Source organism: Dufourea novaeangliae, unplaced genomic scaffold, assembly GCF_001272555.1.
Source record: "Dufourea novaeangliae isolate 0120121106 unplaced genomic scaffold, ASM127255v1 scaffold7, whole genome shotgun sequence".
NCBI classification, from domain to species: Eukaryota; Metazoa; Arthropoda; class Insecta; order Hymenoptera; family Halictidae; genus Dufourea; species Dufourea novaeangliae.
Window position 1 is genome coordinate 1,316,811 of NW_015373896.1, and position 13,305 is coordinate 1,330,115.

General features: G+C 34.5%; 3 protein-coding genes across 4 annotated transcripts; 2 read left to right on the plus strand and 1 right to left on the minus strand.

Moving 5' to 3' along the window:
* Positions 1-3,227: 3,227 nt before the first annotated feature.
* LOC107193039 (glycosyltransferase 25 family member) lies at positions 3,228-6,773 on the plus strand. The gene is made up of 11 exons (XM_015582416.1): positions 3,228-3,242; positions 3,306-3,495; positions 4,173-4,401; positions 4,475-4,817; positions 4,894-5,013; positions 5,134-5,323; positions 5,674-5,748; positions 5,818-5,875; positions 5,947-6,074; positions 6,143-6,346; positions 6,454-6,773. The coding sequence occupies exons 2-11, from the start codon at positions 3,308-3,310 to the stop codon at positions 6,623-6,625; spliced, it is 1,707 nt and encodes a 568-aa protein (XP_015437902.1). The 5' UTR covers positions 3,228-3,242; positions 3,306-3,307; the 3' UTR covers positions 6,626-6,773.
* Positions 6,774-7,253: 480 nt separating this feature from the next.
* LOC107192907 (actin-related protein 3) lies at positions 7,254-9,590 on the plus strand. Of its 2 annotated transcripts, XR_001516315.1 has the most exons (7): positions 7,254-7,398; positions 7,636-7,816; positions 8,001-8,315; positions 8,411-8,725; positions 8,805-9,023; positions 9,128-9,387; positions 9,490-9,590. XR_001516315.1 is itself a non-coding variant. In XM_015582262.1 (6 exons), exons 1-6 carry the CDS (start codon positions 7,355-7,357, stop codon positions 9,305-9,307), a joined length of 1,254 nt encoding a protein of 417 aa, XP_015437748.1. In that variant the 5' UTR covers positions 7,254-7,354; the 3' UTR covers positions 9,308-9,590. The 2 variants fall into 2 exon arrangements, 1 of the variants encoding a protein (XP_015437748.1); XM_015582262.1 differs by having other exon boundaries at positions 9,128-9,590.
* Positions 9,591-9,862: 272 nt separating this feature from the next.
* On the minus strand, positions 9,863-13,100 carry LOC107193047 (transcription factor 25). Its single transcript, XM_015582425.1, has 8 exons — positions 12,822-13,100; positions 12,295-12,659; positions 11,632-11,860; positions 11,285-11,538; positions 10,906-11,215; positions 10,515-10,808; positions 10,246-10,436; positions 9,863-10,171 (listed from the first exon to the last, which is right to left on the minus strand). Exons 1-8 carry the CDS (start codon positions 12,951-12,953, stop codon positions 10,147-10,149), a joined length of 1,800 nt encoding a protein of 599 aa, XP_015437911.1. The 5' UTR covers positions 12,954-13,100; the 3' UTR covers positions 9,863-10,146.
* Positions 13,101-13,305: the final 205 nt, after the last annotated feature.

A 13,305-nucleotide genomic window follows, 5' to 3' on the forward strand; every position in this document is an offset into this window, starting at 1 on the left:
ACTGAAGTGACTACAATGAAATTATTATACGCATCATCTTCAAATTACTGCATTTTTTAGTGAAATGAATAACGTACTACCACGACATATACTCAATTAATCAAAAAAGAACAATTATTTAAATAATAAATCGCTCTATCTTGAAATATCAAGATTTCATGTTAAATTGCAGCACTAAAAGAAATGCAAAATATCCAATGTGGTTTCGTCTGCATCATATCAAACATTGAATATTTAACTCATAAATATACTTTAAATACAAAATATTTATGAATTATATTACTAATAATAAGCGCGGCGTACAAGAAGACCCTAACCTAACTAAGAAAAATAACAGATCAAATACTACTCGCGAATACACAATCGTACGATTGCATATCCGCGTTCACTGTACTCGCCAAAAGCACGTATACAACCTGTCACCCGTGCCGCTTCGGACTAATCGTCCTACGACATGATTGGGGACTGGAGGAATAAAAGCATGCGACTCACCCGATGATAGAAGAGGTCCCTATAAGACTCGAAGAATCTCGAAAAATCGTGTAGCTTCGCTTAAGAACATCCTCTGTAGTGGTCGCTTATGCAGTATCTGGAAGAATCTGAAAAAAAAAGGAACAGAATTCGTTATAACCTCTTCTGAACATTCTAGCTGTTTCAGTTGAACAGTGTAAATAATAAAATATAAAGATACTTACAATCTCTCTTTGTAGAGCTTCGCCCAAAAACATCCTCTTCCGTGATGCACTGACTCTACTTTTCCGAACGAGTACTTTCAAATAAAAAAAAAATTAAAATAAAAGACTATCGCGACCGAACATCCAAGCCGGCGAACAAATGACTTTATTTTCGCGACTAAAGAAGCAAAAAGTGTCCCGAAACTCTGAAAGTAATCGATTGTACGCAAAAAACACTGACTCGACTGTCGCGAGGACCTAACGACATCTCCGGTGAGATTGTAATCTGAGACAGTTCGCTGCGCGCAAACATAAACAACTTGTACGATTGTAAACACTGACTCGACTCGACCGCCTTGCGCGCGGCCACCAAACTCTGAAAAAAAAAAGGAGGGGAAAGAAACACAATACGGCGCACGTGCACCGGCTTATCCTTTTTATTTTTATATCGACCAAGTGTTTACGTTGAAAAAATTGTCATTCAATGATAAATATGCGTTAAAATGCAAATGTGAATTTAACTACGCAAAATATTTCAAAGTAATTCTCATCTCTCTGTATTCATTACTCATATATATTTGTTATTAATATATTATATTGAAGACATTCGTTATTAGACTTTAAGAATACGTTTACTCATACTTTTTGTCTAAATCGCGTACCGAATTTTATAAATATTTGGAAATTATTGCAAATATCAAAATTTCGTAATTTAGTCAAGCTTCGATGAGCATGATAAATTACGCAGCTTCGATATAATTACACTTACATCCGAAACTGTATACAAATGCAAATACGATGACATCATAAAGATAAACCGGTGAAGTTATTAAAATTGAAATAATTTCGCGACCGAGATGCAGTACGGTACGAGTATTTCTAACTGAAAATTCTGGAAGCATCTCGTTTAAAATTTTCTAACGGTTTCTAACGGTTTCTAACAAGGAAGCCATGTTGAATGCTTCAATTACGCGTTTGAATGTGCAATAATTCTCCAAAGTATTCTTATTTGATTTTAGCACAGCTAATTATAAAGTCACCATTATGTTTAACGTAAAAACAACGAAAATGCAATAAAATAGAAATATGTTTAACCTATTTTGTTCTAATACGTTACCAAAAGTCACCAGTTTCCCGCCGAATTGCTTCTAATGGGAGTCCACAGTCATCTCATCGGCGGCGCGTTCCTTCTAGCCGGCATTCTGAAACAGAAAATACACATTAATACGAAGTAGTTATACGAAATTCACAATGATTGAATAAAAAGGAAACAATTATTGACTCGAGGAATGTTGCCAAACATTGCAAATTGATCAAAAACTGCGTAAATACTAAGTGGTATCGGGGGGAGAACAGAAATCGTGAAGCCGGTTCAGTTTATCCAGCAATACCGAGTTAATTTACGATTATTTATACGGAATTGAATAGATACTAACCGAAAGTAATGGTAGAGTGCTAACGAAGATACCAATAGCATAAATAATTTAAAGAAATAAGTAATAATACTTACTTCCCCAGGAGCGAGATCACTTGACGTCTAATCACTTCACCTTCACCAAGAAGAATGACCGTTAGGCTGCCCATGACTGGCTATGATTGGGGGATCGGTGTGTGGAACGCGAGGATTGGTCGCCTCCCTCGCGCGCCACTTCCTATTACTACGAAATAGAATATTTACCACCGAATTATATTTCAATACATTTTTCTTATATGCATCCGAGATTAATTCAGAAAGGAATGACTATCATAAAAGGGAAACAAAGAGGTACACACTATCCCCGAAAATGTGTTATTCCAATTCGTAATAGATTGAAAGTATTAATTTTGCTCTCGTCTTCTCGAAGTTTTCAATCGTCCAATGGTTCTCGAACGCCATCTATGATCCTGTCAATTTGACAATGATGCCAAAGTTTATGAAATACAAAACAACAGATATTACCAGTTAAATAATAGATCAAAACTATTCTTTATGGAGAAAACTTGACTAGTTGAACTCTGGTTGGGTCGAAGTTCTTATTTAATTACTCTTTCACCAATTGCCAGAAGGTAATTGATTGTGTGTATTAAGATTCTTATATCTTCATATCTATCTATCAGATAAAAAAATATCTAAAAACGAATAAAGGAGAACGTGAAAAAAGCAACATTACTAAAATGTCCATTAACGATCAATTTAGATTAAGTTGTCTTTTAGATAAGTGACAAAATATATACTTTCGCGTGTGATATTTCATCAGTACTATATTCGTCCTTTAAACCGAGCATTGAATATTTTTATTCCCACCAAATCATATTGGATATACATGGAATATATAACACTTCGTTTGTGCTAATAATACTCACAATTCATGATGTATCGGTAACGTCGGGTATTGACATTGAAATGGTAAGAGGCTACGTAGCCCACGAAAGTATATAGTTTACCGCTTTATCGGCTACACAAGTTTCTAACGTGGGTGGTCAAATTTTATCAGAAAAGGCGACGCAACAAACGGGGCAGTCAAGACGGAAATAAATGTATATTTGAAATGTTCATTCTTTGAACTTTGTCGTGTTTTTTCTGTCTCGGTCAGTTAACAATCATTAAACACGAAAACAATAATAAGCAAGTTACAAACTAATAACTTTCAGAAATGGGATCAGTGAACAATGTTTTGATTTCTTTCATTCTTCTTATCACGTTTTCAATAACATACGGCGAAGATTTGAAAAAACCAACGGTATTAGTGTCGATTTTAGTACGAAACAAAGCGCACACGTTGCCATACTTTTTAACCTTTTTGGAAGGTCTGAATTACCCGAAGAAACGAATTCATCTATGGTAAGTGTACTTTGCATAACCTCACTTTTTCTGCAATATTATATTAAAAGAATTGTCACAAATATTATGTAGAATTAAATATTATATCGACTGCGTATTATTAAGAATTTATTAAAAGTCCAGGGGAATTATTTTGGAAACAAAGAGCACTGTTCAAATTTGTCATGATTATCACTACTATTTAAATAAGGACCTTTAATTTTATTTAAGTTCCATCCTTTAATACAACAACTTCTATCAAGAGAATAATGTCAAGTTCTACTTCAGAACATCTTTTTCTTATTATAGAAACCGGGCGTGCTTAGAAATCTAAGTTCCCGCCATTAAATTTATTTGTTTCAATAAAATGACTATCATGACTTACGGCTGAAATTAAAATAAAAACTGTTGGAAATTTGCTAATATATCCCGTAATAAATGTTTTTGTCAAATAAATTTTCGTTTTAATATAAGAAGATAAAAACTTTTCGATCGGTTTTTGATCGTTATCGATTTTGTTATTATATAGTTTCTTTTAATTCACGAATGCGCGAACAATATTTTTTAAGGGATAAATGGAAGAAACACTTTCCATTATTTAGGGATGAAGATCATGATTATTTCATTTTGTTTATTTATACTTAAATGTCCGTAAAGTTTATGGTCCTTATTAAGAATTACGTTTCTATCCTCTAAAGCATATACAGTGACAACAACATCGATAATTCCATCGAAATATTGTCCGCATGGGTGAAGAGTAAAAATAACCAATATCACGGAATCGATACAGACTTCGACGAAAAATCGGATGGCATTGAAAACGAGGATGGAATCGCTGATTGGTCAACGCAAAGATTTCTACACGTTATAAATCTACGTGAGAGGGGTCTCAACACCGGAAGAAATATCTGGGCAGATTTTGTTCTGGTATGTATTTAATCTTTCATAATTTCTCGAAATGAACATAGAATGAACATTACAGTTTCATATAAAATTACAGATGCTCGATGCGGACGTTTTCCTAACGAATCCGGATACTCTTGAAAAGTTGATTTCAAAAAATGAAACCGTAACCGCGCCATTACTGAAATCGGATGGAATGTACAGCAACTTTTGGGCCGGTATGAACGCCGATTATTATTATCTTAGAACGGAGAAATACCATCGAATCTTGTTCCGGGAAGAAACAGGATGTTTCGACGTACCCATGATTCACAGCGCGGTTCTTGTAAATTTGAGAAAACACACCTCGGATCAATTGACTTACGATCCACGTAATCTGAAGTGGTACGATGGACCCAACGACGATATTATAACATTCGCTGTCGGTGCTAACAAATCCGGTAAATCTACACGTAATTATTCTCCCTATTTTAAGTAACACCTAATAACTTCCTTCTTCCCCATCGTTTACAATAGGTGTGCCGTTGTTTATTTGTAACGATGAGGTTTATGGATTTGTCACGGTTCCGTTAGAAAAAGGAGAAACGATTACGGAAGATTTAGAGCTTCTGACCAATATTAAGACAGAGATATTAAGTAAGTTGCACCGTCTTATTCTAGAAAAATGCTCCGATAGAACGGAAACTCGAAAAGCAAATGTAGATAGAACAATGTTTACGTGTCTCTCGTAATAATACAAATCATCCATTATTTCAGCAAACAATGAGTATATTCCATTATCAAAGGATCTTGAACAGTACGTGGAGTATCCTGTAGAGAATACGTTAGGGGTTGATAATGTTTATATGATCAATCTTTTAAGAAGACCGGAAAGACGAAGCAGAATGCATCGGCTGTTCAAGGAACTTGGCATTCGAGCGCAAACTGTTGACGCGGTTGATGGTAGGTAAGTTGAAAGAAATTACAGTGGTGCCTCGAAAGGTTTTCATTTCATAGCTCGTTAGAGAATTTCGGAGTCCAGAACTGGTTTCCGTTTCTTATTCCGACTGCTGACCGTGCTCCGATTAGTGTCTAATCATTCGATGATGATTGCAAGTGAAAGATTGTAAAGAAGCGAAATAGGGTATTAACTATAGGATAGGAGATATCGAATGAGAGATTTTGGAGGCACTACTCTACTAAGCTTTGAAGAACGACTCAACGGAAACCAGTAGCTAGCTATGTTAACGGATAACGGAAAATCAATTTAACAAGGCTTCCGTGATGACAGATACCATGTCGCATTTGTTTATGCAGGACATTAAATCCATCCATTTTGAACGATATGGGTGTGGAAATGATGCCCGAATACGCTGATCCCTATCACTCTAGGTAAGTTCACGATGAATAAAAGGGTGAAAATAAATTAATCGATTGATAATGAGAAAAATGTGCCCACAGACCAATGACTATGGGGGAAGTCGGCTGTTTCTTAAGTCATTATATTATTTGGAACGAGGTAATTTACTTTTAATAAAATGCTTTTCCTCACTGCTTAGAAATCATATTGAACTCATGCTAAATTATTAGGTGATCGAAGGTGGTTACGAAAACGTAATAATCTTAGAGGACGACGTTCGCTTCGAACCGTTCTTTCGACAAAAAGTAAATTATGTCTTAAACGAGCTGAGCAGTCTCCAAGTCGAATGGGATTTGGTGTAAGTGTTTAAGACTTTTTTGCCAAAGTTGAAAAATATACAAGCATAATAGTAGTATCTTATAATAGGTATTTAGGAAGAAAAAGGTTAGTGGAGAGTGCCGAGTCTCCGATCGATGGTTCAAAATACTTGATACGTGCCGCTTACAGTTATTGGACATTGGGATACATCTTGTCTAGAAACGGAGCAAAAAGACTTGTGGAGGCTAAGCCGCTTAAAAAATTAATACCTGTCGACGAATATCTCCCCATATTATCTAACACGCACCCTAGGTAGTAAAAAATAATTAAATTTCTTCAGTTTCGCAAAATTTCCGAAATTCTTAGTGAAAAATTTCTACTCTATTATATATCAAAATGATTTCCTTTTCTTCACACAGAACGGAGTGGAAGGTGTACTATCCAAAACGAAATTTAATAATACTCTCCACAAATCCTCTTTTAATTCATCCTACTCACTATACCGGCGAACAAGGATACATCAGCGACACAGAAGATTCCAAAATTGTCGATGACAACATAAGTAAATCGAAGGAACGGGAAGAGCTATGAGTGCAATGAGAATTATGTGCCCGCAAACACATATCAAAGCAACAGTAAAACGAAACATGACACACTAGTCCATTTAATCAAACTGAAACATTAAAGTTTCTGTTCTACGACATACGCCACTGCCATTTAATATAAGAATATAATACCCAAAGACAAATGTACCCATATTTTCTTATAATACTTTTATATTGTTGAGCTGCCTTATTTTTTAACTTATATAAGTATAATTTTGAGAAAAGTAATAAATAATTAGAAAAATATAATCAAAGAATTAAGTTTCCTTATCAATTAGTCCATAGAAGTTTAGCTGTTACATACATTCAATTCAACTTGAAGCTATCCAAAAATCTTCGTGAAAAAAAAGGCAAAATTCAATTTGCCTTGAAAAATAGCTGATGGAATGTTTAACATACTTGAAGATGTGATTGTTCTAAACAATCTAAACAGTACATTGCGAAAAATATTAAATTTATATGATATGACCATATGAGTCACGTTGCAGTTCCAGAGTTTCGAACATAGGTGTCGTTGATTATTTCTGCACAATTTCCAGTTTGACAGTCTACTGCATCGAAAAGTTTCTCTTCTAAAATTTTTTTTATCCAGCTTTATCTCTGTAAATGAGGTGTGGTTTATTGAAACTGAAAAGCAAGGATCGAGTTTTGAAGTTTCAGTTAGGACATACTTTGTTTAGATAAAAGTGATTGGTACCAAAAAGAAAAAAACACAATGATCGGACGCCTCCCCGCGTGTGTAATCGATGTAGGTACAGGGTACGTAAATTTTGCTATTTTAAAGTTGTTTAACCCCGGCGAAAGTGAATAGGCTAGGACATGACTAACTTATGACACATGACATTTTATACGCCAGATCCAAAGGAGACACATTAAATATCTTATACTTATTCGAAACCATTGATTACAGTTTTTGTTTTTCATCTACGTGTTCTATAAATAAGACATATTAATCAAAAATGTTAAACTTCGATATACACGCAACATAATTTACAGTTACACAAAACTGGGCTTTGCTGGCAATAAAGAGCCTCAACTTATGATTCCATCAGCAATTGCTATAAAAGAGACAGCAAAAGTTGGAGACAGTAATGCCAGAAGGATCACCAAAGGGGTTGAGGACTTGGATGCTTATATTGGAGATGAAGCTTTCGAAGCCACTGGGTATTCTGTGAAAGTAGGCATTTGTAATTAACTGTTAATTAGGCATGTTAAACTTGTTGCTCTAGCTGTTACCCTAACTTTGCTTATGGATAATGTCAGGCACTTATGCTCAAAAGAACCAAATATATCTGACCTATGTACATAATATTGTTAATCAAACAAGTCACTTTTTTTAACTGTTTTATCATTTTGTTTAGTACCCAGTTAGACATGGGCTGGTAGAAGACTGGGATTTAATGGAAAAATTCCTACAGCAATGCATTTTCAAGTACTTGAGAGCAGAACCCGAGGATCATTACTTTTTACTTACAGAACCGCCATTAAACACTCCAGAGAATAGAGAATACACAGCAGAAATAATGTTTGAATCTTTTAATGTACCAGGTCTTTATATCGCGGTACAAGCAGTATTAGCATTAGCTGCATCTTGGGCAGCAAAGGGTATAGAGGATAGAACATTAACAGGAGTTGTTGTTGACAGTGGAGATGGAGTAACACATGTAATTCCAGTTGTAAGTATAAGGAAGAAAACAATCACGAAATGTAAATTCATATAAAATCATATGGCAAGAACCTTTTTCATATTAGCTAACTGATTGTCTCCTAGGCAGAAGGTTTTGTCATTGGAAGCTGCATAAAACATATTCCCATTGCTGGACGGGATATTACTTACTTCATACAAAGTTTATTAAGAGAACGCGAAATCGGAATACCACCCGAGCAATCACTAGAAACGGCCAAAGCAATTAAAGAGAAACATTGTTACATATGTCCTGATATTTCAAAAGAATTTGCCAAATATGACAGCGATCCTACTAAAATAAAAAAGTATGAAGGTATCAACAATATCACCAAACAGCCTTTCATCGTAGATGTTGGCTACGAACGATTTCTCGGACCAGAGATATTCTTTCACCCTGAAGTATGCCTATACAAATTCAGATTTATCATAACGTAGTTCGCTTTTAAGGTTGCGTATAAATATAATCGTATTCTTTCAGTTCTCTAATCCAGACTTCACAACGCCGTTAAGCGAAATCGTGGATGATGTGATTCAGAATTGTCCAATAGACGTGAGAAGACCGTTGTACAGTAATATTGTTCTGTCTGGTGGTTCTACGATGTTTAAAGACTTTGGTAGACGATTACAACGTGATATAAAACGAATCGTCGATGCTCGCCTTAAACTTAGCGAAACGTTAAGTGGAAGTCATATTACGGTAACATTTGTTCTATTAAAATGCATTCGAGACATGATTTTTATATTCATGAAATTATACAAAAGTCAGTGTAAAGTGCAAGCATACGCGTAATTTTATTTCAGCCAAAGCCGATAGATGTTCACGTGATATCGCACCATAAACAACGTTGCGCTGTATGGTATGGTGGTGCTTTACTGGCAAGCGATCCTGAATTTTATACGGTTTGTCATACCAAAAAGGCTTATCAAGAGTATGGTCCTGGAATATGTCGTTACAATCCCGTATTTCATAGTATGGTATAAGATGAATAAAAATGCAATTGATTCTAAAGAAACGACATTACACAAGCCAACGGTTGAAATTACACGTCGTTAACGATATGGTTAATAATTTATTCCAATTTCAATTTTTTCACTTCTAACTGTATTTGATGAAATAGACTGGGCTTTTATAGATACGTAATTACTAACTGAAAGAATTCCAGGGAACGCCCAGGCTTATACTAGCAAACGCACACGAAAATATTTTTATGCTCATTCATTACTACATTATTGTGTAAGAAGAGGTATTTGCATTTAATAAAGAAACAGCAAGATGAATCACAAGATTGAAGGTAACGTTCCATTACGAGTAATGACTAGGAGTAATTAATACAATTATGATACAAATCAATTGTATAGATCTGTACATAAAATAAGTCTATTGGAAAATAATAATTCTTTTCTAACGAACCACATCCATGTAATGATTTATATTATCCCATTTAAAGTAATTCAAGAGTAATACTTTAAACATAGTATTCGCAAGAATTCAGTTTCATTCATTTATTATTATACATACATCTTTTATATGTTGTATTTACAATTTTTCGAAAACACAATAAGACAACTGCTTCCAAAGTATGAATTATAACAATACATACAAGATTGTACAAACAATTAATATACCTACAACCTTGTGGTTAAGGAAATAAGAAACGTTAGGATCTCACCGTGTTCGCTACAAAATATTACAATACCTGTTACAAGACGTTATTTTCATAAATGTTTGTGAAAAATATGTATACATATATCATGTCCCGTTCTCGTGATCATGTAAAGAAATAAATTCCTGTTCATTATTGCACTACATCATAACGGCACTACGTTTGTTCGTTATTATCATAACTAAAAAGACAAAACGATATTTGTTATAATTATGAAGTTTTGAATCTATACACTGTAACATTATATATACTTACAATAAATTTAGACCATCGAGGGCAGCGACTACAACTCCGTTAATGTTTGGTACTAAGGATGTGAAAAAAAGAAATAAAAGATTAGAACTTGTACGTGTTGATCCTGTATTTGGTGCAGGTCTCTTATAAATATCGATACTATCCATCGGTGGAAGAGGATCATGTGAAAGCACCGACCCATCAGTTTGTACCTATGGAAGTTATAGAAACGTATAAGAGTGAAATAGAAGTACTCATCATATAGAAGTATTTTACAAAACTTCGTATACCTCCTGAACATTCACAGTAACATCTTTTATGTCGGACAATATAATATGTCTCAGAATATTCTTTGGCAATTTTCCTTGATAGCGCTTGCTTCGCTTTGTTTCGCAATATTTTACATAATCATCTTCAGCGTCGACTCGATGTAATACAGTGTACACGTTTTCACGTAACCATGGTAAAAGATCTGCTTCTTTCCATAAACGGAAACTACGCGCAGCATATAGATTTTGCAATTTCTCTAGGGCAGGTGTTGTAGACCCATTTACCTTACTGTTAAAAAATTCGTGGTTTCGTACCTAACAGGATCATATCTTTTAGTAATTGACCTTGATATTTTTATCGAACGAGAATTTATTGGCGAAAAATAACATCGCAAACGTATCATTAAAATACCTCTTCATCAGTCTGTATACTGCATTTGTCCAGCAAAAGCATCAATACACCCGGAAACATTATTAAAGCTTTTTGTAAAAGTTCACTGGCATATGATTGATCACCTAAATAGAAATGGGCTAATGCTAAGCTATATGCTATATTTGGCAGTTGTGTCACGTTTCTTGTGGCATCCCAAAAGTTGCAAAAATTTATAAACCATTCATATTCTTTAGCTCTTAAAGCATAGAAGTCCAGACAGAGAATCACCGCTAATGGATCACCTTCTGGATCAAGTGATAAAAGTACTTTACAAAACTCCAAACTTGTTCTGAAATACGAAAGCTTCGTATGACATTTGAAAAGAAAGATACAGGAAAGATGAACTTTCAACTCTTACCTATAGCATGCACGTCCACCAACAAAATTCAGATGCTTGAATAGAGTTATGAACAATGAACGATTTTGTTGTTTTTTATAGTCTAGCCTACAGAGACCAGTTGTAATATTAAACAATGGGTGAAACGCACATTCTAGACAATATAACGCTCGTTCAGTAAATTCGGCAGCCATTGCTAAATCCTCGTTCAGTTGACAGAGCTCTGCTAGTTGTAATAATGCATCTACATGATAAGAATGTGTGTTTATTATGTTCTGAAACATATTAAATAAATTTTATACTCAAAGTCTCATTAAACTTCTCTAGATGAATTTGTTTTGTGATCTTTTAAAGAAGACATAACTTACAACAATATTTTGAGGGTTCAAGCTTTCAACAGCTTCCAAGAATTTTAACTGAACTTGTCTGTACGTAGGACTATGATCATACACAAAGTATTGAACTTTGTTAGTATATTTTACAGTGTGATCGAAAGACATTGAAAGACCAGACTGATTGATTGGTGGCCAATTGTCTCTGGATGAAACTAGCCAGGTTTTCCTCAGGTGACCAGAACGGGCCCTATTCCTTCTGTTACTATTAAAATTAAGTTCATGCTACATTTAATTCAATTATGGTTACTAGCAAGAGAACTTCGGTAACTTAAAAATTACAATTTTTGAAAAATCTTTACAGGTTTGTAAGGTACCTCGATAGAAGTACTGGTCATTTTTTTGCTACTTTTTAGTTCTTCAGGATAAAAATACCCCTTAAAGGTTCATGTGTGCTTGCCTGTACATCTTAAAAACTATAGCAGATATTTAAAAATGTTTAGAATTAAAGTTTAATGACTGTTTGTGCTTTATTAAATAGTGAAATAAAACGATTAAAATAAAGGAAGAACTGACACACATTAACCTTTAAAAGGTATTTTCACTCTGAAGAACCAAAAGGAACTTACAAAATTTTAATAAATTTTCAGATTACAGTTATCTCGTGTTTGTATATAAAGTAAACTTTGAAATACATACTTTTGTTGAGCTTGTACCGTTTTACTACCAAAAATTCTTTTAAGTTCATTATAAGGGTTTAAGTGTTTAAACTGCACCAGCAAGGTATTCTCTTTACACTTTTCGTCTATCCATTGCGTATCATTTGTATTTTGAGAACTACAACCTGGAAGTGGTTCTCCGAGTAATTCGTTTACTTCCCTTATACTTCTTTCAATTTCATCTGTATCTTCTGTCTGTACAGATTCAATCGTTTGCTGATTCTTTTGACCATCTATCTTCTTTCGTCTTTTCTTTCGTTTTTTACGTTTAATTTCGTCCTTAGAAATCTCTTCAATATCTTGTTCTTCGTTTTCTTTCTCATCAGTTTCAGAATTCTGATCTAACTAAAAAAATATAAATAACTTAGTAGAACGTATGGAACATAATACATCATAACGTTTAATAGTTAGGAAGTCGAGTTTCAAGTTATTGCATAAAAGCTGGCAAATTGTATCGAAGACCTGCAGAGAAGCAGGTGACATAGTTAAAAAAAATTAAGAACGTACTACATCGAATACGTTGAACGTCTTAGACTTAACGTCGTGAATTATCGAATTTTCTGCATCACTCTCATTTTCACTATCTTTCTCGGGTAATACATCACCTCCGTACACTTTTTTCATATACCGTGTGGACATTTTAACACGTAATAAACTGCACGTTCAATTTCGAAATGGCAAGACTCGATCAGCGAGTGACTTGTTCCAATTTTCTCGAATTCTCGTTGAAACGAAAACTTTTTGCCACTTGTCAATTTTCTTACGCGAATAACGAAACCGAGCGAAACGAACACGATTCCTATAATAACATAGATGTTCAACCTATTGTTGATCGTCATACTAGTGTACGACGTATTTACAAATTTTGTTCGCGTTACACTACTTGCGTTCAGTTTAACCACGGTAGAGTGCAAATTCTGCCACCTGTTCGACAATTTCTGCAGTTGTTCAATTGATAAATTTTAAAATTGCCTGTGCCAGTCGCCGCCAG

Bases quoted from the DNA above. Each gene is read 5' to 3' on its own strand.
- LOC107193039 (XM_015582416.1), top strand. From the start codon at position 3,308: ATGGGATCAGTGAACAATGTTTTGATTTCTTTCATTCTTCTTATCACG. The intron at 4,402-4,474 runs GTATGTATTTAA...ATAAAATTACAG, and splicing joins TCTGGGCAGATTTTGTTCTG to ATGCTCGATGCGGACGTTTT. The intron at 6,075-6,142 runs GTAAGTGTTTAA...ATCTTATAATAG, and splicing joins CAAGTCGAATGGGATTTGGT to GTATTTAGGAAGAAAAAGGT.
- LOC107192907 (XM_015582262.1), top strand. From the start codon at position 7,355: ATGATCGGACGCCTCCCCGCGTGTGTAATCGATGTAGGTACAGG. The intron at 8,726-8,804 runs GTATGCCTATAC...GTATTCTTTCAG, and splicing joins AGATATTCTTTCACCCTGAA to TTCTCTAATCCAGACTTCAC. The intron at 9,024-9,127 runs GTAACATTTGTT...ATTTTATTTCAG, and splicing joins TAAGTGGAAGTCATATTACG to CCAAAGCCGATAGATGTTCA.
- LOC107193047 (XM_015582425.1), bottom strand. From the start codon at position 12,953: ATGTCCACACGGTATATGAAAAAAGTGTACGGAGGTGATGTATTACCC. The intron at 10,437-10,514 runs GTATACGAAGTT...TAACTTCCATAG, and splicing joins TTACTGTGAATGTTCAGGAG to GTACAAACTGATGGGTCGGT. The intron at 10,172-10,245 runs GTAAGTATATAT...TTGTCTTTTTAG, and splicing joins CTCGATGGTCTAAATTTATT to TTATGATAATAACGAACAAA.